The 23,678-nt window shown below is 38.0% G+C and overlaps 1 protein-coding gene across 2 annotated transcripts in view; it reads left to right on the plus strand.

The window, feature by feature from the left end:
* Positions 1-16,587, plus strand: part of ARMC1 (armadillo repeat containing 1) — a 33,839-nt gene extending 17,252 nt beyond the window's left edge. For both annotated transcript variants that reach the window (XM_005517124.3, XM_014257971.2), the window contains exons 4-7: positions 10,057-10,246; positions 13,536-13,652; positions 13,736-13,810; positions 14,340-16,587. In XM_005517124.3, the coding sequence (XP_005517181.1) occupies positions 10,057-10,246; positions 13,536-13,652; positions 13,736-13,810; positions 14,340-14,531 (574 nt within the window). In that variant the 3' untranslated portion in view covers positions 14,532-16,587. The remainder of the gene's footprint in view (positions 1-10,056; positions 10,247-13,535; positions 13,653-13,735; positions 13,811-14,339) is intronic.
* Positions 16,588-23,678: the final 7,091 nt, after the last annotated feature.

A 23,678-nucleotide genomic window follows, 5' to 3' on the forward strand; every position in this document is an offset into this window, starting at 1 on the left:
AGTGGTATTTGGCTTCCTTCAAGATGTTTCTAAAATGCTTCTGTGCTGAGTCTGATTTCAGCACAGGATCATTCCCAGGAAGAACTGGATTTTTAATGCCAACATTTTATATCTTTCATTGTAAAGGACCAGAGACAGTTGTTACCCTTAAGATATTTTTGGTTTTGTTTTTTTTTAGCCCTGTTGCAATTTGTTGAAACCATATAATAAACATGATTTTTGCCATCCATGAAATTATTACTGTTCATTAGCAGACTGTTGGAAGATGTTGGAATTAGCTACTGTGAAATTCAGCATGGAGTTTGTCTGCTACATGGACTCTTGTCTAGCAAATGCTGCTATGGAGCCTTTTGAGTTTAGTTGAGTTAACAGCCTTTGTGGGTTGTTTTTTTTTATGCAGAGTGTGTCCATATGGTAGATACCAAGCTGTGGGAGATCAAAAGTTGATTTTCCATTTAATGTATAAATAGCAAGAGTTAAACAAAATTGGATGAATAGCTGGGTTAAGCATATGGCATATGTTCAAATCTGTTATCCCATTCTTGAAAGTTCATTCACTTCTTGTGATCAGAGGACAATAGAATGAATCAGGAAAATGTTCTAAGTATGGGTAATTAATCAATTTGCTAAATGTTTAAATTATATCACAGTTGCTGATTTTTCAGCAGTTAATGGGATTGTACTGTGATTTTATTCTTATTTACAACTCATTTAATATTTAGGCTTGTTTGTTTGTTTGTTTTCAGCAGTCTTCAGAGCATCCCAACATTTACATATGGGTTTCTGTACATCTTCAAGGTCAGTAGGTATATAGTGTAAACTGAGCTGGAAGTGGGATTGGGAAATCCAATCCTCACTTCTAGTTTCAGTGGAGTATGTCTTGTTAAATACAAAGTCAACCTTAAGACATCATATTTCCTTGTTCATTATAAGCTTTTTAGTTTGGTGTTTCCTGGTCAAATTCTCACAGTTACCAGCATGAGTAGCATCTGGAAGGCTTGCCAAGTGACAGGCATCTTGGAGTTCTAGGGAGCATTCTAGGAAAATCTGTGTGACCTTGCCTTGTTTCCATGGTGGAACTGCCTAGGAGCACGTGATTGATACCAGTGGAGTGTCAGCACATAACACTACTGTACTCAGGCTGTGCATAGGTTTATTGAGCAGTCCACCTGCTTGGTTTTGGGGTTTGAAGATCCATGGTGCTGCTGCTTATTCTGTCATTTAAGTCTTGCCAGACCTACAGGTTCTCTTGTTTTTCCTGTTCTACCCCTACAAATTATTTTTCCTGTTGTTAACCCATTACTATGCTTACTATATTGTTATCAAGCAACTTATCTACAATATCTTGTCTGTATTCTTCATGCATGTATTCAATGCATGTCTATATTCTTCAGGATTTTGACTTTTTCTTTTCAGAAAGCAGGTGGTGATCATTTTGTTAGCTGCTCTCTAATATTATCTGGTCTTCGCTGTGTTTTGGGGCTGAAGGAATTGAGGGTGTAGTATGGTAGTAGCACCATTCTGAGAAGGTGTGTGCTGAAGTAATGCTTCAAGTTGTTTTTAAACAATGTGCCTGCCTGGAACGAGTCAGGAGAGCAGTTGTGTGCTTATGAGAGAGCCCACTGCATCACAGGGTGCTCTAAAAGCTTACGAGAAAGAGCAGCATTATTGTAGATAAGAAAGAATCTTGCCCTAGCACTGGAGGAGAACAGGCAGAAAAGCAGCTAGATCAGATAACTGTCTTGAAACAGATTGCTTTTTCTCTAATACCATGCTCTTTCTTTAGGCTTGTCATTCATGCTCAAAGTTTTCATCAAAACCACGTCAATCACCGTGTCTCACTTCTAAAATCAAGGATTAGTGATTTCCTACCTTCCCTCTTACAGAATGTAGCAACTCTTTGCACCTACTGCTCCTTTTAGTTGCTGGAAACAATTTCTCTCTTTTAAGTATAGGAAGAATGTATTCTGAAAGAAATAGTTCACCTGAAAACAAATACATCAGTGGTCTTAATGCATAGCGACCTCAGTATATGTTGATTTGCCATTTGTTACCTGTGTCTAAATGATAAATCTCTACCATGTATATACTTTAAACTCTCTTATATGCATGCACCTGCCCAGCAGTGATAGAATGATAGAATTCATGTCAATCCATTAAATACTTACTTGTGCTTTTTGTGTCATATGGGCTACTATATACATTGGAATGAATGAAGTTTATTGCATAAATAAAACAGTCGTTGAAAATATCACTACTTAGGCTCCTAGGGAAAGTATTAGGGCCAGTATGTGTGTGTATGAAGAGGATTGGGATCAAATGAAAATATTTGCTTCTATGTGATGATAGGTTTTCTCTTAACTTTTTGGAAAGGTGTTTGTGTCACTCTGTAATGAGGTCCCTCTAACTAGTGTTTCAAAGGAAAAATTACGCATTCAGTCTTTCGTTATGTCCAGTGATTTAGGATTCTTCTGTGACTGTTTCTACTTTCAATTTATGAGTAGATTATTTATGATGGCATTTGCTGAAGTCTTGCCAAATATTGGAGCCTTAATTTGGATAATGAAGATATTTTTCTTCTTCAAACTTTTCATATTTGTTAGACTTAAATTGTGTAGTGGATTCTTTTTGCAGATCTGCGCTTTAAGGTACTACTTTCCATTACTATGTAAAATCCTTGAGATATCATACAGGAAATTTTACCTGAGCTAACTTTAAAACATCAAGAACTGTTTCCTTGGTTTTGTGTTTACAGTTTCTTTCCTTCACCACTGATAGCTACTTTTCTTTTTGCGTTTACAGAGCTGCTCTTTTCTTTCTGTTGGTTTCCCAAGTATTAGTGAACCAAGAGCACAGTGATGAACCATACAGTGCATATCCACCTTTTCCGTTTGGCTGTACCACAACCTTTGTCCATGATTTATAAGGCTATATGTGGTGCTCCCTTACTTATGGGGCCATGCCAGCTGAAAATATATATAGTGCAGACACTCTCTGTGTGAAATATTATGTTAAGTGGTGTATTGCAAATTTACCATTCTCCTGTATCATTTCCCTTGCTTTGATCTTAACAGAGTCCTGGGGTGTGAGTTCTGTCATAGAGTCTACCTCTGGTTGCCCTCTTATCACAGAGGTTTTTCAGTTTAGACAAATTAGCTGTAGCTCTTCTCCATGAGGAGGGGAATGAGTTGTAGCTCTTCTCCATGTATCCTGAGAATCATAAAACATCCTGAGTTGGAGGGGATCCACAAAGAGACCATCAAGTTGAGCTCTTGGCTCTGCACAGGACAGCCCCACAGGTCAGCCTTGAGATACAAGGTGATTCTAAACCTAGCAGCTGAGAATGCTCTCTGTCTCTTTGGTTCTCTTGTTCACGAGCATGGGGAAAAAAGGCCCATCAGTACAAGGCTGAGATTGGTCCCCAAATGGAATACTCTTGAACTACATCAGATTCAGATAAGAGAGTAACAGTGTAAACTACTGAGTGAGCTTATATGCACTGACTTTTTGATCTGTGTTGTGAAGTTACTTGAAGTTAAAATATATCTTTAGTTTGTCTGTGTGATCTCATCTTTGGCTTTATACTCTTTATGTTCTGTTTACTGAATACAGTTATTACACTAAGTAGAATTACAAAGAAATTATGTATTTTGAGTGAGAAACCTGGGAGCAGTGTTTTCCTAAAATCAATGTCATTGGATTTTCAAGTTTTGTATTAAAAGTTTCTAAATTGTTATTATAATGTGTACTAATCTCAGTAGTTTTCCCATGATGACTGTGTGTAATAAGACCTTGCTATAGGCTAAGGTGGAACAGTTGCCTGGGAAATTTGTGGATGTACCATCCCTGAAGGTGCTCAAGGCCAGGTTAGATGCAGCTCTGAGCAGCCTGGTCTAGTTGAAGGTGTTGCTGCCCACAGCAGGAGGGTTGGAACTAGGTGATCTTCAAGGTCCTCTTCTAACCTTAACCATTCAAGGATGATTCTATGAAGGTGAAAACATCAGCAATCCTAACTGACAAGTTTTACTTCCTTAGAGAATGATGCCTTCCTTTTTGCATCTAGTCTTGCCTTTAGTTCATGATGCCTTAAAATAAAACAATTTAGGACTGAGCAGTTAACTGTAAGTCTAAATATGAGAGCAGGAAGTTTCTGAAATCAGTCTTTCTAATTATCAGATGCATTAGAATTATGTAAGCTGTCATGCAGAACTCTTTGGAAGACTGTGTGTAAGGAAAATAGTTGGCAGGAAAATGAAATAAATTTTTGCTTTACTTACATAAAAGCCTATCTCCTAAAATACTCTTAACCTGAAAGATTAGAGATCCACAAGTAGGTAAAAATGGATGTGCTCCATGTATATTGCTGCTTGAATTTACTTAATGACTTCTCAATATATGTTCACAGTCTTACAGGGTGATTGATTGAGGTTGGAAAGGACCTCTGCGGGTCATGGGTCCAGCTCCTGTCTGCTCAGGCATAGGCACCTAAACCACATTGCCCAGAACTATGTCCAGGCAGCTGTCCAAGGAGTATGGCCAAGGATGGAGTCTACAACCTGTCTGGACAGCTTCTGCCAGTGCTCAGTCACCTTTGTGGGGAAGTATTTTCTGATTTTTCGGTTTGTTCCCATTGCCTCTGGTCCTGCCACTGGGCACCACTGAAAAGAGCCTGGCTTTGTCCCCTTTGCATCCCTTTCAGGTATTTATGTACATTGATAAGCTCCCCCCGAGCCTTCTCTAGAAATCTACTGTTCCAGATCTCCGTCCCTTCTCTCATCAGCCCTGTAATCATCTTCCTGACCCTTTTCTGGACTCTGCAGCATGTTCATGCATCTTGTGTACTGGGAGTCCAGACCTGTACACAGCACTCCAGGTGAGGCCTCACCACTGCTGATGCAAGGGGCAGAATCATATCCCTCTATCTGCTGGCAGCAGTCCTGCCAATGCAGCCCAGGATTACCAGTAACCTCTGCAGCAAGGGCACATTGCTGGCTGATGCTGATCCTCATGTCCAACAGGTTCTTTGCAAAGCTGCTTTCCAGCTGCTCATTCTAGGATTGTGCCTCATCTGAGTGGTGCCTGGGGCTGTTCTTCCCCAGATGCAGGTCTTTGCACTTGCCCTTGTTGAATTTGATGAGGTGCCTGTCAGCCCATTTCTGCAGCCTGTTGAGATCTCTCTGGCACAGCTGTCTGATGTATCTGTAGCTCCTTTCTGGTCTGTGTCATCTGCAGACTTGTTAAGGGTCCATTGTGCCCCAGATCATTGGTGAAGATATGGAACAGAATGGGACCTGGTGTTGATCCCTGATGTACACTGATAGATACTGACCTCCAGGTGGGTTTCATGGCCTCCATCACCACCTTCTGAGCCTGGCCATCTAGCCAGTTTTCAGTCCGCATCACAATCTGGTCAGCCAGGCCATCCTTCATCAGCTTCTCTGTGGGGATTGTGTAAGGGCCAGTGCCAACAGACAGTACCCATTTGTTCTCCCATCCCAGTGAAGCCAGTCATTTCATTATAGGAGGCCCCTGGGGTGCTCAGGAATGACTTTCTCTGTGAATTTGGGCTGACACTTCCTAGGCACCTTCAGATTTGTTCCATCACCTTCGCAGGGGTTCAGAGATTATCAGAGCCTTGACAATTCGCGAATGGACAATTAACTTTTTCATCTTCTTGGGGTACTGGACAAACTGAGCAAGTACATCCAAAAGCAGAATTATTACAGAAATTAAACTTTTGGAATGAAATGACATAAATCTCTTTTTGCTAGGGTCTGGGATGTACTTGAGTTTGGGTAAAGAAAAATCCCCTCTTTTGTTTGGAAACTTCCTGTGTCAAGGTTATAAACTCAGTAGAAACACAGTAATGAAATGCAGTTGTGCGTTTGTTAAATGTTTGGCTAATGTGTCTTTAGAGCACAATGGGTGCCACTAAGGAAAGGGACACCTACAGTGCACAGGGTGTGCTCTACCTTGAGCAGGGTTACAGTTGCATGTTTCCTCTGATGCAGTAGTTTGTATGTAATTTACAAGTATGTATACACTTTTATTTTTAAAAGTATGCATAAAATATTATTGCTTAAAAAATGATAAGATTATCTTTTACACACGCCCCCATGTATATATTTATAAACTTATTTATATCTTGCCCTTCTCTAAAAGGGGAAAATTACTATATTAGTCTTTCTCAGTCTTTGTGCTTCTTCTAGAGGAAGAAACTGTCTCTGTTACCTTTGCATCAGATGAAGCTGTGCTAGGAAGGTTGTCATGCCCTTCTGTTACCATTTGTGATGCTGTGTGTGTACTTCGGTGCTGGTTGTACAACTGTGATGCTGTACACTGCTTACGTGTTCTTTCCAAGCATCTGTACTCTGCCCACATCACACACACCTTTGGAGTTGTAGCCATTAGTTTTCATGTCCTTTAAGGTTAGCTAAAACTTAAAAAAAGTCTTGCTATATTAATAAAAACTCTGCAGCTCTTGGACCATGTTTGAAAAGTTATTTTTAATAGTGTAGAAAATGAGAACTATTTCTTGTATCCTCTTCTGACAGATACAGCATGTGTCGCTTGGATTGTGTTTATATTTCTTATACAGCCAGCCTTGGGTGAACATGATGGAAGGACAGGCAGCAATCTAGGATGACAAGAATTCAGGAAGACAGTGAAAACTAAAGTGTTGGGTTTCTGACAGGCATCTTCTGAATCTTGCTGAAGTAATGTAAGATGTTACTGCCTCTGAAAGGGATGGTAACCAACTCTTGCCAACTGTTACTCCGCTCTAAGTAGATGCTACCATTTTCCTAGCACAGTAGAACAACAGTAGCCATAGAATCACAGAAGAGCACAACTTGGAAGGGACCACAAAAGATGATCTGGTCCAACCTTTCCTGGGAAAAGGAACCTAGATGAGACAATCTCATGCCCTGTCTGAACTGTATCTTGAAAACCTCCAGTGGTGGGTGCTGTACTGTGTCCCTTATTGAGATTGCTCCAATGATTGTTCTCATCTAGTTGCACAGTGACATTATGGTATGCACCTGCACCTTCAGTGGTGACTAAAGTGCTATACTGGAGTGGGAGAGGGAGAAAGGGCAAGGGTTCCCTTGTGCTGCTCTGCTGGTGGCAGGAGACTGGGTCAGACAGCTGTGGGCAGTATTATCTGAAACTACTGACACACAGGTGCTGGGAGGGCTGGTGTCAGTGCTCTCAGAACTCTTCTCCTAAAGTTTTCTTATTTTAGGCAACAAAGCCACAGCCCACGAGTTACAGCAGTTTTTTTTTAATAAAAAACTTCCACTCTTCTGTGGTTTAATTTTATGTGCAGTTTCATTGTATTTGTTTTCATTAGTAATATAGTATGTAAGCAAACAGATTCACCATTGAACATCACCTTGGTTTTGCAATCAAGAGGGTTTATACTTGCTTCCAGATAGGTATTTGCTTTCCTTAAAGATCACAGAATCATAGAATAGTTTGGGTTGGAAGGGACCTTTAAAGGTTGTCGAGTCTAGACCTCCTGCAATGAGCAGGGGTATCTGCAACAGAATCATCCAATTTGACATTGAATGATTCCACGGTTAGGGGATCTACTGTTTATGTGGGCAATCTGTGCCAGTGTTCTACCACACTCATCATAAAACATTTCCTTTTATCTAATCTGATATTAAGATATAAAGATTTCTATTATTTTTACAACTGTTGCAGAAATTGCTTTGATGAAAGAGTAACAGGTTGCTCAAAACTTGCATTCAGTCATTTTACCAGTATATTTAAAATTTTAGAAGGTTTTGTCAGGAATTTTGGGCATCTTTGTTTAACTGAGTTGCTGAAAATGTAGTATTTTGTTTCTGCAAAGTAAAACAGGTGGATACCTTCACTTGGGATTGTTTTGCAATCTGATATTTCTAAGGAACAGTCATTGTCCTTGCCCCTGTAGTGTAGTGTCTGAGTTTCTTGATGCTTTTTATTACACAGTGAGTTGCTTATTACTGATTCTCTTTAAATAAGATTAAAGTCTTCCATTTGAGTTTGTTTTTTGTTTTTTTTTTTTTTTAAAGGTGATAGGGGTAACTTAGTGGTAGATAGTGGTAATCCTCCATTTGGAAGAATATTGGAAATTATCTGAGTATCTTGTTTGAGAGTGTGTGTGTGCGTATACAAATAAAATGTATCAGTATAGACTTGTTTTTGGAAGATCTTGGAGTAACTGTGTGAAATAAGAACCAATTTACTTTTGTGTTTTAAAGTCAGCAGGTTGTTTCAGTTGTGCAGTTAATAGCAGGTCATTAGTTTTAAAGAACCTTGCAAACTATAATGTTGGGAGAATAAAACATATATGAAAACCACTGTGATATTTTGCTTTTAGGCACTTGAATATTTTATATTTGCTGACATAGTGACAGCTTTAAATTGTCTTTCTTTTGTGTGGGTATGTATATATATATGTGTATATATATATATACACATATCACGGCAAATATTAAGGATACTCTGTTTCTCATTTGTCTTTTTTTTTAACTTTGTGGTGCAATAGTCAATTTATTTTGGTGCAAAGCCCCTTACCAACTGCATAGTGGGTGCTGTGAGTAGAATAGTGACATTTTCAATAGTTTGCTTAGTGAGCTGTATTTAAACTTAGAAAAAATAAAACTCCTCTGTTATAAATCACTCAGTATGAACGGGATTGTTGTTGAAAGAAATTGGCAAAACTAGTAAGTGGGGCAATTCCTTAATCTCTTGATAAGCTATCACTTTAGCAGAAGCTGATTTATTACTACCTCAAGGCATCCAGTTGCATGGCTTTGTCACCAGTTCTATTACTTTATCTAATAAATTATGGAAGGATAAAGTTGAAATCTTTGTTTCAACTCAGTGCTTGTTACTTTGAATTGACGTAAGTGGTTTTTCAGTATAGGAAAGCAGAATGTAAACATGTATTTAAAACCGAACATATGTTGGAATGCTATCCCTTTCTAGGTCTTGATTATTTGCTTATTACTACTTTTTTCTTTTTCTCTTGGAATGTTTTTAATCTACTGAATTATCACAAGAACTGACATTTTCCTTTCCAAATGGGTGCTGTTCGAAACAAGGTGCAGAGAAGTAAAAAAAAAAAAGGCTAGCTGAGACCCCCACAAGCCAAGAACTCTTAACATGCTTGCTTTAGTGTTCTTTCTTGTCCATATGGTAGGATGGAAAACGTGTTTAGTGTCTGGTAATTAAGGAAGTCTATTGGAAAAAAAAATAAATCTAAAGGTACTTGTTACTTACTTAGTGTTTGCTAAACAAAGCAGCAAAGCTGTCATTCATCATTTTAAGATTCATTACAAGTTGATGCAGTAATAATTTTGTTTCTACACAAAGCTTTAAATAACTGGCATAATTAAAACAGGGCGGAATTTGGACAACAGATTTATATTAGTACCTTATTAAAATTAGTTTTAATTAATCATAAGAATTCAATATATGTTGAATCTATTATCCACTTTTTTCTATCTAAAAAAATGCTATCATATAATTCATATCATAAATTGTAGTCTAATCAGGAATAACCTTTGGATTCTTCAAGGAAATTGTATTTCTGCTCTGCTGCTGATGCTCAATAACTTTGGAGAAGAAAACATTAGGGAAAATGCCAGTTCTACAGAGAAATTACTTTTATTATATAGCAAGGAAAGTGGGAAACAAAACATGTCACAAGGCAATTGAAGTTTTGTTGTAAAATAAATAACGCTGAACACAGAGTAACCCTGGAGCACTGGCTATGTTACTGCCATGTTTGGCTTGTAGTTGTCAAACTGATGTAAATTGTGTTCATGTTGTTTGAGAACAGACCTTCTCATAATGAGCATGGAATCAACAAATCAACATAAAAAATTGGAATTGGGAAAAGAAAATAATTTTACCCAATTTATGCTCTCCCCACTTAACATTTTTGCCGTGTCTTGACTGTACTGCATGGAATATTCCAGTTGCAAGGATGTAATCAATAGCTTTGTGAAGTACTAATGAGTAAACAAATATTTGGAAATCTTTGTCCCTTTTTTCTTTAAGGACCACTACACCAGGAGAGACTAAACTTCTGGCTTCTGAAGTCTATGATATCCTTCAGTCTTCCAACATGTCAGACATGGACAATGTGAATGAGATGAATTACCGTCGGCGGAAAGCACAGTTTTTCCTCGGCAGCACAAATAAGCGTGCCAAGACAGTGGTTTTGCATATAGATGGCCTTGATGATTCGGTAAGGAAACCTTCAGAGTTTGTGTAAATAAGGTATACTGTACTGAGATTTATTTTAACCCCAGAAACCAAGTCGGGCTCCTTATGTGACATCATCAATTGTCAGCAATTTCTGTGAATGGTATTTTGAAGCATAAGATATGTATAAAATCTTGTATAAATTGAGCTTACTCAGAGCACTTAAAGAAGATGTTTTAAGGCAGTTTTCTTGATGGTTTTTCAAGAAAGAATAAAATAAACAAAATGCCTTCAGCATTTTTTACTTAAGGATCTCTTGTGGTTGTATAAGTGTGTTTACCTAAAAAAAAGTTTCCTTTTGGTTATGAGAGATTTCAGACACCAGGGTTTTTTTTTTATTATTAGAAATGCTGTATTTTGAGTTGGTTTTGCTGCATCTTTTCATTGTCTGTGAGATCTTTTCTACTGTGGTGACCAGAATGGCATTTGAATTAATGAGGTCTCACTGAGTCTTTATGCAATGTCAGAATAACTTCTGCAGATTTATCTACCATACCCCTGTAGATAACACCCCAGGGCCATGTTTGCCTTTTTACGGCTGCCAAACAGCATGTAGGCTGTTTAAGCACGTTATCCACAAGTGCCCTCCGGACTCTGTATCTTTCAGTTTTGTACCCATTTTAAATGATCAAACCTGATCCTTTGCTTTGTTGCTTTACGTTCTGCCAAGTAAGCATGTCCACAGGCCCAGTTATACCAGCAGCATGCCCACTGTTCTGTTTTCATAAGACCACAGTTAATTCCTTTAGAAATAACATGCTGCTCTAGCTCACTTTACACAAATATTTTTTACAGTTTTGGCCTTCCAGCACTTGCTCTATCTAGAAAGGCAGTGCTTTGTCAACACCATTGGCTTTTCTAGTCTGTAAAATTTTTTAAATTCAGTCCCATAGGTTGTTGTTTTTAAGCTTGTAGTTGATTTGTTTGTTCATAGGTATCTCCAAGCAAGAAATTTCATCCACTTCTACTTTGTGAGTTTAGATATTTTGCCTGTAGTCCAATTCTATCTTACAGGCATGTCTTTGTTTTCTTCAACAAATGGAACATAGCAATATTTGTGGAGTTTTCTCTCTGCAATGGTGAGGTAAAGGTTTTGTGAAAAAGCATAGAATATTTAGATATTCATCTCTAGAGAGCAAAACTGCAGGTAGATCACACCAGCATGTTTTCCTAGCTTGTTGTTGAAAGAAAATCTGGCTGTACAGAGGCTGAGATAGCTGGTGTATGTAGCTCTGTATTTCATCAGATTAAAGAAATGTTAAGAGGTGCTCATCAGAAGTTAAATATCTCTGTAATGCTGTTTTAAATGTTATGATAAGTTGAGACTGGGAGGGTCATAAAACTTGTGAGCAACAAAAGCCATTTGGTTTCATTCAATAGTTTATTCCTCACTTAAGTAGCAGACAATATTAGGTTGCATGTATGAGTTTGAAAAGGCGTAGTGAGTAAGCACAGAACTTTAGACATGGTGTTCTCAGTCATCTGAGCACATTTGTAAATGGAAGCTCCTGTTAGGAATGGTTGCAGATCCTACAAATACTTGTGGATTTTGAAACCTCAAATAGTAGATATTGATTGTTTTAGGAAGAAAGGGGAAAGGTCATTTGTTGTTTAATTTGGTGTCAGGTGTTTTAATTTTTTTAAGGTGTTTTAGTAATCAAATTTGGTGATAAAGGTAAAAAAGGCAGTAACTCAGGAGTTTGTGGCATGCCCCTCAGTCAGTTTCTAGTCTGTATATTTTAGTAGTATTTGTGAGGGACATGGTAATCAAGGCTTGGTGTGTAAGAAAATAACCTAAATTTTGCCTGTGCCCATGCTTCAGCAGTACCATGCAGAAAGATGTTTAGTTGTGTATTTCTGGGGTTTGTGGCTACCTACTAGTCAAATGTCTTTTGCAAAGTATGTCTGTGCAGCAAAGCTGGTGGCTGCCAAGCTGCCAGTTTTTTAAGGAGTTTGTATGGACCTTAAGTTCTGTCTTTTAAGAAATGATTCACCAGTTATCTGATCACTGAAAGCCTCATTTTGAATTAAACTGAGGTGCCTGTGGTTTACCTGGGATCTTAAGAGTAAAAAGCTGAATTCTATCACAATTGCTACACACCCATGTATGAATTTAATTTTTTAGGCTAAGAAGCTATGAAAGTGTTGCTTGCTGTGTCCAGGAGTAGGTTTATACTTTTACTTGTGTAAGGCAGCCTATCATCTTTGCATCAAATATTTCCTTTGTATAGTAAAGGTAGCATATCTGACAAAGTTATGTTTTGGAAAACACAAAAATGTTAGCTATTTTGATAAATAAACTTACACAAATGAATTGTTTAAATAAATATATATGCTTAACTGCTAAAAAAAAAAAAACCAAACCAATCTGCTTCAGTTCATTCTTCCAGAGATTAAAAGAATTTAATTTGCTTGTTGTGCATACAGTGAATACTGACTAGTGATTATTTGGTAACTAATGCAAATATACTTTGAAATAAATAATTATTTAAAGCCTTGAAGGAAAAAAAAGTTAAGTATATAATTATTTTAAACCTGTGTAAAGGCTGTCAGTTTGTCTGATACAATCCATCTTTTTTTCATCCCCTTCTGTGCTAGCAGTCTCTCCAAGTAGACTTTAATTCTTTTTGTTGCAACCATCTTGTGCAAATATTAAAAGGAAAAAAAAATAGAACATTCTAAGGTAGTGTAGCAGATGCAACTAGTAGGGGTCAATGTAATGTTACAGCACAGTAGGTGATGTCACTTACTTTATACGTAACACTCTGGGTTATCAACCAAGTACTTTCCCTTTAAAATAAGAATTAAGTGTCTGCTGTGCTGTGATGTCTGTGAGCTGCCACAGATGAAGCAGCTGAAAGATACAACAGCTGCTTTGATGCATTCAGTCAGTATGGAGCCAAGGTGTCTGATAAATAGCAACTTAAACACTAACTACTCATCAATGAGCACTTCAGTCAGTCAGAACTTAACCAGAGGGGACTGTTTAGCTGATCACACAGAGAAAAACGTTCTTTGCTTTTCAGCACTTTTCTCTAATTATTTACAGTTGATTCCATCCTTCTTTGACTTCTAAAGTGTAAGCAAATTTTTCTTTTGTGACAAGATAGTCTTAATATTTGTGCACTAAAATATAAGTCTTAGTTCTTCTGTTACTCAACCACACATTTGTAACCATGTGCTTTGAGACATACAGTAGCACCTTAACAATTAATTGTGAGCATTTTCACATGGTATGTTTTTAGTTGTGGGACTTCTGTTTGTTTTTTCAGTCTCGAAGGAATCTTTGTGAAGAAGCCTTGTTGAAAATTAAAGGTGTTATTAGTTTTACCTTTCAAATGGCTGTTCAAAGGTGCGTGGTCCGAATTCGCTCAGATTTAAAAGCAGAGGTAAGTGCTTTGTAACCCTCCAGATCCTCACATTATTGCATTCGGTTGCACTGAACTCTTGCTTCTTTTCTCTGTATTTGTAGGCGCTGGCAACGGCAATAGCGTCAACCAAAGTTATGAAGGCACAGCAAGTTGTGAAAAGTGAAAGTGGTGAGGAGGTAGGAGCCCTATCTTTATAAATACCAGTTGTTACAGCTCAGCTGTATCTTAAATATCAACACCTCTGTGCCCATAATATCTGAGAGTAGCAGAATTTAAGTGTGAGTGCTACACATCCAATACAAGGAGAATCAAGCATATCCTGACAGTTATCTATCAGTTATACAGAAATTATTGTTCAGAAGAAGGACAAAAGTACTGTAATTGATTATCTCTATAATGATATGAAAAGGGTCACAATGAACGTGCTAGCTTTTCTTGGTTGGAGTTGCTTATGTGCATTTGTTTCACAACCACTAAAAGGTAGTCTGTATTTACTTGATGCTTTCTCTTCCCTGTTAAGCCAAAGATTTTCTTGTGTATCTTCTATGCGTAGTATGTTCTATTTATGTTCTTGCTCTACCGGGCAATGGGGAGGAGTCTCACAAAATGCATGCCTGTCACTCTGAAAATGAATATATTATAACTTTGATTCATTCTTTTAAGTTACAACATTTGACATAATTTTAATCTGTTGTGTTCTACCAGATGCTAGTTCCGTTCCAAGATACTCCAGTGGAAGTAGAGCAGAACACAGATCTACCTGAGTATTTGCCAGAAGATGAGAGCCCTACTAAGGAGCAGGACAAAGCAGTGTCTCGTGTTGGGTCACACCCTGAAGGTGCAGCAAGCTGGCTCAGCACAGCAGCAAACTTTCTATCAAGATCTTTCTACTGGTGACTTGTATTTGGTGTTGAAAGACTGTGTGAATGAACCAACAAGGGGGCCAGTTTTCCATTGGTGTGGTGAACTGCCAAGTGCAATTTGCAATAAATCATCACAAAAATTTTAGATTAAGCAAATGTATGCTGCATTTTACATTTTATTGGACATTTAGCCTGATAGGGCAGGGGTCAAAGGACAGAGGCCTCCAATCAAATTGTTCCTGCATTAGTTTGTCATGTAGATTTTATTGCTTCACTTTTTAAAAATGGGTCCACTGTTATATACCAAATGTTTATGCTATACCTATAGAGCTTTAAGTTTGATTTCACGTGAAACACGGTAGAGAGAATCCATTCAACTCGTCTCAGGGCCTCTGTGAAAGAAAATTCTTAATAGCTCCAGTTGTACATTCAATGAAATGCCCTTTTCATTTCTACATCCCTTTGGACTAACATCGTTTTGTTCAATTTTCTAGATTTTCCAGAGAAAAATACAGTCTGCCTCTTTTTTTTGCCTTTGTTTCTGCCAGCTGTGTTCACAGCATGAGCACGAGGATCCCCTTTTGCTGTTAAACTAGAATCACTACAGACTTGAAATGTGTAACCCTTTTATGTGTATTGATTCTTTTCCCAGCCTGCCCTTAACCATTGGAGTGCTTAAGATAAGAAAAAAGGGACTGAAAAACACAAATATGTATACATACATTGTACAGTAAATAAACTAGAACATATTTGTAATGATGGGTGTGACTGACTGATATATATATATATATATACATATATATAACTAATAAATACCACTGACTGCTGTTTAGGCTAGCTGGGAAGACTAGCAGAAAAAGCTGTGGTCTAATGTAGTGATTACCCATTGCAGCTCTGCCTGCAGAGAATAGAGGAATGTAGACTATATTTGATTAAGAAATGGTGTTTACTGTTAGGAAATATTTAATGGTAACTAAAACCTTAAACTTGAAGTATGAAGCAGGACAGAATGCCTCTTTTGCCACAGTGCCACACTTGTAAATTTTGACTCTATAGTTTGTTTTCCCCTAACAATCCTGATATGCAATTACTATTTCCTCCTAAAGACATTTCATGAGACTCCCATGAAAATACATCAGCTTGGCTTAAAAAACATATGTAAACAATTGGCTTTGCCCTGTAACTTACAGACAGTATAAGTTTAAAGATGTCTTTATATGATTCCTATGAGCAGAAGTGATAATAAAAGCAAAACTTCTGTAGGTAGAGAATAATATATCTGAGCTGTTAGTAAACACTGTGCGTGAACGGATTCAATACACAGTGCTTGAAAGCTGCAGTGCCCCTGCTTTGTTGCACCAGAGAAATACAGCTGAGAACTTTGAAACATGTTATAAACGTCCTTATACAGTGCTTTTTTTGTGGTAATGTATTTGCTATAATATGAATCATATATACCACTTGGAGACTCAGAAAAGAAATTTAATGCATCAAAGTTATTCTCCTGTGCCTGTGCACAAGGAATAAATAAAAAAACCCGCAGGCTGTCAGTACTACAGAAATGCTGAGGATATGATAATGTAAAATAATAATAATAATAATGCAGGTCAGAGTTCACCCACCCGGTTGTCATTCTAAGAAACAGAACTAAAACAAAATCTTGTTGGCAGACTAGATGTCTCATGTTTTTTAATATATCTAGTTTATTTTTGATTCAGGTTTACACGCACAGATTGAAAATACAGGCTTTTCAGGGCATGTATTGCTTTAAATATGTAATGCTATTCATATTGCTGTCTAGAATGTTACAGTACCAAATGTGTTTGAAAAGTCCTCTGTTCTATAGCCGTGAATGCAGAGTTTTGTTTTTCTGCATTAACATCTGTTTGCATTTGCATTACTGCACATCTATTTGCTAAAAGACTACACCCTTTGGATATTAATGGTTCAATACCAGTAGGTATTACAGTTCATTTGTGCATTCGGTCTGTAGGTGTGCTTTTATGACAGTATTGCAGCTCTTGTAGAACAGTTTAAGGCATCTGTAAAAGTTTTTGAAATACATTGTAAAATAATAAAGGATAATATAACTAAACAAAACATGACTGGTGCCTTTTTAAATGTCTAAAGAAAATCTGGTGCCTTCTTAAATGTTCTGGCATTTTTTTTAAGCTACTTGTGGTTTTAGAAGTGTATTCATCTTTAATTTGACAGAAAGGAATGCAGATGTCCAGTCATATTGAGTCCTTTGCTGTATGTCACAGCTGGGCATTTGTATATGTGTAGAACATGCTTACATTTAAAACAAAAGTTTTTTGCAAAAGTAGGTAAGCAGATGATTCTTGAGGATATTATCTCAAATTCATTCTTACAGGGGTTTTTTGGACATTAGCTTTTATTTTTTAATAACTGATGCAATGCAGGTAATATTTCATTAGGGAAATTAAGAAAAACAACACTTCCGGAGAAATTTCTTTGATAAAACTATTGGGGGGGAATCATAGTACAGACTCATTAATTTAATGCTTATACTTTTTCAGAGGTCAGATGAAGAATAAGAAAACCCTTTTGCTCTGACCTAAGGATGTGACAAAAAAGAATTAATACAAAATTAGAGGCTTCTAAAAAGAAGCTGAACTGGGAGACATGGCACTGGTATTGCATTGCAAAGTTGCAAAGTACTCAGTTGCCAAGGCAGGCACTGCTTTGCATCATGGTGGAAGCTCCTGACTTGTCCTAGGGTTATCACTGTGTACAGCATAATGGAATAATCACTACCATGTTTCCTCATTATAAGAGTAAATGCTGATGGGATAGGTAGAGGCAAAATTTAGGCTCCTAGCTGTGCCTCTGAGCAGCTGTCAAAGCACTGTAAGCAGTACAGTGAAATACATTATACTCTGGCTTTCCCATTCCTATGGCTTATTCTGTACAAAAGTAGCTGATGTGGCTGAGTTTTGCCACAGGCTGTGTAAGCTGGCAAGGGGGGGTACTGTGTGGGGCTAATTTGGAAGAAAGCATTGACTACCTAGGCAGATGCAAACTGGCAGGTGTGAAGTACTCCTGTAACTGCCTGCAACGTAAAATAAAATGTGGGTGCACCTTTTTGCCTCTGACAACGTTCTAGCTGTCAACTAGCAGAGTTTAAAAACACACCTAATAAAAATTAGCAGCACCACTCATTCCTGTATTCCTTTGGCAGAAGGCTGGATCATAGCCTTTCCTGTTTCTTTTTCTGTACCTAGTTATTGGGTTCCTAAAACCTTAACAACCCCTGTCTGTTAAAATTAAGGGTTGAAAACACATAGAGATGAGAATCATGTCTCAACCCATCTCTGTTGCTGATTGTAATTCTTCAGGAAAAGTTGAAAGCACATGATTTGGCAAAAGGGAGTGAGTGGAGGGGTCACTGGAGACTTCTTCAGTGAGGTACAGCATCTAATTAGCCCCAGGGGTGACTGCCTGTTGAGATTCCTGCTCTAAAGCTTAGTATAAAGCTATTAGAAAAAAAAAAAAATTGTCCTATTTGTAGTTTACAGAGGGCAGGCAATAGTCTTTGTTTAGCATGCATTGGAGGTTTTAAATAGGGTTGAAAACAGCTGATTTAAATTTGCAGTACTTTGCATGTATATAGATGGAGAGTAAGGTCTACCTCTAAGCTGACACTCATGCCACATCAGAATTACATTATTTTAAAGTTTCTTCAAGCTACTGTTCATTTGTGCGTGTTGCACTATGCAAGTGGCTGCAAGAATTAGAGCTTCCTCTGTAGAATAAATTAGGATCCTTTAAAGCAGTTAAAGTCTCAAGATACAAACACATCTCAGAGGAGATGCACACTGTTAACAGATTTTTGTGCCAGTTGTCATGGTAGAAGTTGTTTATTATGTTGGGATCTGAAGGCTGCTATCTAGATCAAGTTTCCAGCAGCTCTCTCACTTCATGGCTACCAAGATACAGAACTTGGTAGCTAAATAATTTCTGCAGTGTTTAATACTTGCCCAGTGGCTACAATTCAGGTTGATCAGCCAGCGCTGCTTGTGCTGCTCTGATCTAAAGAGTTGAATAAAATCACAAGCGAAACCAAACTTCCTACGTCGAAAGCACTTTGTTGTCAGCAGCGCATGGCAGTATGTCTGACTGGCATAACAAAGGTCCTCTAAGTAGCAGTTATTAGAAATCTGAATACCACAAACCCACCATATGACAGAAGTGTTTTCATTTCCTATCAGACCACTAACTTGAAATACAGAAAGTAAAGGGGTGCTGTTTGAGGTAATACTTCACTGTTTCAAACCTCTTCTCTTTGAGTTCCTTCCGGGTCATGACATGGTAACCCACTAGTGCAGGGAATTGCTGTGTCAGCTTCTCTGTGGGAACTGCCCCTCTGGATGTTTGCTGGTGAAAGGGGAGGGTGAGATCCCTCGTGAGCCCATGGCGAGCTAGCAGGGAGCAGCTGGCACACTGTTCACACCTAAGATCCCACAGACATGTGAACATACATAAAACAAGGTCTTTAAAAAAGGGTTTTTCTATTGGCCTCATTTTACAGACTACACAACAGAATCTGTTTACCCAAATTGCTCAGGAATCCTGGGAAGTGCAAAATTTTGTGAGCTGTCTTTGATTCTTAGTTCATGCTTCACTTCATAAATAAACTGAAATGCTTTCCATTTTAAGAGGGACCTTTGTACTGTCAACTTCTCTGGGCTGGAGTAGGAAAGTCAAACCTGTCACAAGCAACTTTCCTTATTGAGTTACATGTTTTCTGCATCAGGATGTTGAAAGGCAAGGTCAAAAGCCAATTTTCATCTCAAAATAGTCCTTACTGATTTGTTGAAGTTCTAGGTAGCAAAGAAATTTTTGGTAAAAAATACCCTTTGGGCTTTTATTTTTTAATCAGCTATCTTTGCATATGTTATATTTCAAAAGCTTTGCACAACATGATGTATTTCAGCAGTGCTGCCTGCATAAGGTGCCCAAGGCATCTGCAGCTTTCACCAGAGTTAAACCACCCTGACCATGGTATTTGTGCTCTTTCCAGCAGTTAATGTTATTAGTGGGTTTTAATCTTTAACATTTCTCTAGGGAGGTGTTGTCTGTTTCTAGACTCCCCAAATACACAATATTATATATCTTATATAAATGTAGTGTTTCTTTTTAATTACTTGTTTTGGTTAGACTCCCTTCCTGCCCCTGTGTATAACACAGGTGGAAAGTGATAGCACACCAGTGTCCCTTTTATGGTATGGCCTTTTGGCCATGCTTCCTTCAATGGGCAAGTATCCATGGTGTATTGTTTTGTATTTAACTTTAAAGGGTAAGTAGATGTTCCAGCACAGGCAGTCCTGATTTTGGGGAGGCTGGAAGGGAGTGGAAGGAAGCTGGAAGACAATTCACAGGCAAAGAGACTTCTCATCTGCAAAACGCTGCTCCTCCTGGCCAGAGGAACAGCGCTAATTTAGCTTTACATGAGACTATCTAAAGGTGAGGATTTAATTTGCATTACTGCAAGATTAATTTTGTTTTCTGAATAAAAACTTAAACTGCCATAATGGATTTTTTTTATTGTAAATCCCTGTATTTAGTCCCACATTCAGTATTCACAATGCCATTCAGGTTCATAATCTCGGTATAAAACTAGCAGCTTATACATTGTCCTTGGGTTTCATGGCTTTACCTCCTTTGCTACAACAAATATGTGCTGTAATGTTTTAGCAAATAACCATTATTGTTTATACACTGTAATTCAGTGGGATGTAGTAAATGGCATATTTTAAGGAGTCTATTTCTTTGCATATAAAATACCTGTAAAGCTTACTGAAGGTGAAGAGTGGCTACTACTTAGCTCTCAATTGTTGGCTATATTACTGAAACAATGAAGATATATCACCCACTATAATAGGGAAATAGCAGCCATTTAACATAGGTGAGCATTAACTCTGTCATTTAGGCTGCTAAAGCAATCTTACTGTTATAGTCAATGTAGCTGCTTTTGTTTCTCCATATGTGTAGATGTTCTGGTGTATAAAATGCATTGCTGTTTGTAACAGTAAATTACATGTGATCAAAGGATACTCCTGCTGTTTAAATGGGGTTATATCTTTCAACAAGCTAAGCAAATATAAAATAAATAATGTCTGGTTTTTGGAACCTTTTTCACTGTTACAGCTTCAACAATGAAAACCCTCCACCATTCTGCAAAATTTTGTTCTAAGAAAAAAGTAAATAGTTTTTTTGTACATAAGCCTTCGCTGTGAAAACAGCTTCTTGAAACATAATTTCACACTGATCATTATCAAATAGGTGTGTGTTACCCTCTTCAAAGCTAGGAACCTGTAAATGAAAGCTGGCAATGGCTAGTTCTTCACCTGGGATGTCTCAGAAGTCATGCCCTCTCTAATATTATGTTTGTAGTTCATATTTGTGTGACTGGCTAAAGAAGTTAAGAATGTCATATTGTGCTGTTTTCCTTTTTCTTCAGCCTTCCACACACACCACCCCCAGTATAATGAACCTGATGAAGGTAAAGCTAAATAGTCAGTTGCAATTAAATGAATCAAGGGTCTATGATTTTATTATGAAATTATGAAAATGAAATGGTAGTTATTAGTGTAAAGCGCAAAAAATAACTTTAGAAATTTCAAAAATTGTATCTAAATTTTTAAAAATGCCTTTTTGAGACATTGTTCATAATGTACACAGGGAAGCATGATGCAGACCAGTCTGTAGAATGAATGGATATCTGGCTATCTACAGTGAGAGCTACACCTGACTATTTGTGAAGACCTTGAGTGTGTAAGAGTTTCCTGCATAATTTAAATTAATTGAGTAGGAAGGAGAGAAGGAAAAAATCTAATGCCACAAAATGAAGTAAAAGCTTGAATGTAGCCCAGCCCTTCCTGGTCACTCATCCCAAAACCACTAGGCAGCAGCAGGGTCTGTAAACAGATGTGGGAAGGAACAGACCCTTTGCTCATGTGAGACTGGCACAAAATGGAAAAAGTTATTCCCATTAGCTCTGAGGTACTTCAATATTCTAGTAGTGGTAGCTCATAAAGACCCAAATTCTGAAAATGAGCTTCTATCTTTAGATAGCCCTTTTTGACCAGCCAAAACATTAGCACTCTAGGACCAGTGTTTCTTCTGCAAGGTCAATGTCATGCTATTTTGGCTAAACAACAGTATAGTCGTCTGTGTGTCTGTCTTGTTGGACAGTCAGCCACCACCAGGGAAAAGAGAGAGGGTGGTCTTTAAATAAATTTTCCTTTTGGAGACCTGTAAGGATACTTAAGTTTAGCCTTCATCAATGTGCTGTGTGCCTACTTCTAAAGACATGTGTACTTAAATGCCATTCCTTCCTTCCTTCAGGATAGGAACACCCAAACCCAAAAGGCCTCACTGCATTCTGAACCCTGAGCCAGCTCTCAGCTGCTGCGTGATGGGTTTAGGATCATCTAAATGGATGATAAGAGGTACCCAGCAAACTTCCAATTTGTGGTCCCAGTGACTACAGCCCATCTCGAGTACCCACCTACTCCTAGACTGAAATGGCAGCTGGCATCAGCTACTCAACCAATCCAATTTACTTTCAATCACACCATTACTACAACCTCCCTCCTCCATCTGTGTAAACATATGTCTTTGTTAAACACCACCATTTGTACAGGATAAAAATTGTCAATGCTGACAAAAATGCCCCCACATAATGCTGTTGTGATTGCAATGTTGTCCTTAAGCTGATTTTAAAGAAGTCTGATCAACATCTTCCATTGCTATTAGTGGGAAACTTTCTTTGATAGGAATAAATAGTGTAAAAATGTTTTTTTTTTCATCCATGGGAGATATGATCTCACTTGCCTAAGACAAAGCTCTTATAAGCCACTTATTAATTATCAGTAGCAGTTTGCAGTGCCACAGTGACACCCTAAAGCAATGGCTGTTCCATGAATAGTTTTTTCTAATAATAGTGTCTTGGCAAGAACGTGTTTCCTTCATACTTTTCTGAGGCTGGCCCTTAAATCTGGTAGGCGAAAGTTAGAAATCTGAAGAAAGTTACTGGTGATTACTCCTTGCACCTGCTTTTAAGAAATGACCAGTACTGGCCTCCATAAGGGAGATTTTCCTTCTTTCTATATCAGAGTGCAGTTCTACTAGGACTGTCCTACAAGGAACTGAATTCCAGCATAAGCAAGGGCCTCCACTCTAAACTCAAAAATTATGAAGTAATATAAAGTGGATGAGGGTATCTGTTTGCACAAAGAAAGTTGCTGTGTGAGACATCAAAAGGCAAAACTAAGAACCAAATTTGTCCCCTGCCAAAGGGAGAGCTGTTCAACAAACTGGATACCCACCAGAATTGTGCAGTGCTTTTTGCTGGGCCATCCTGCAAAATGCTGGCTTGATCAGCATGAAACAGGGAAATTGGTTTGGGTTCTGTGACCTGAGCTTCTTGCTCTTCAGGACTTAACTCCAGACACTTAAAATTAACAAGTCCCTCCACAGAAAATAATAAATCCAAGGATGTTGGGAGTTCCAGCCTTGGTGCAGCATCTATCAGTGCAGAGTGTGAAATCCTTAAGCAAGTAAGTATTTTTCTTTTGTACAAACCTGCTTCTTTTACTGCACTCTTTGTTCCTTGCTTTTGCTCTTATTACAATACTCTTGTTGTCATCATCATTGTAGTCTTTCATCCATTCAGTCCTTATAACACTAAATATGGAAGAGTAGTTCCCACAAGAAACTCAGCTTAAATTCCCTGAGGATTCAAACCCAATAATTTTGCTTCTTGCTTGTTTTATCCTGCTGTTTGGGTATGCTAGAGTGCAGTTCTCTGTTTTTTGGGGGTTTTTTCCCATCATTTCTGCAGGTGTGAGGATTAGGGATGCTTGTTTTTTAATGAAAATTGAGACTTTGTAGAATTTCTTGCCTTATAAATTAGGGCTTTGCATTAAAAAAACCAAAACCAAACAAAAAGTTAAAAGTTTTCCACTCTCCTTCCTTTGCTAATTCCTCACTGGCCTCAGCTTCATTTCATGCAACCTATTCATGTTTCCCTGGCTTGGTGGTTTTGAAGCATTCAGAGTCTTCTGCATTGTTTATATTTTGCTTTGTCTTCTTTTGCCTGTTTTGCTTGCCATAACTCTGCATCTCACTTTTCAACCAGGCAAGGCAGGATAAC

This window comes from Pseudopodoces humilis, chromosome 1 (genome assembly GCF_049639895.1).
Source record: "Pseudopodoces humilis isolate 2021_Gansu_Grassland_sample_001 chromosome 1, ASM4963989v1, whole genome shotgun sequence".
In the NCBI taxonomy this organism is placed as follows: Eukaryota; Metazoa; Chordata; class Aves; order Passeriformes; family Paridae; genus Pseudopodoces; species Pseudopodoces humilis.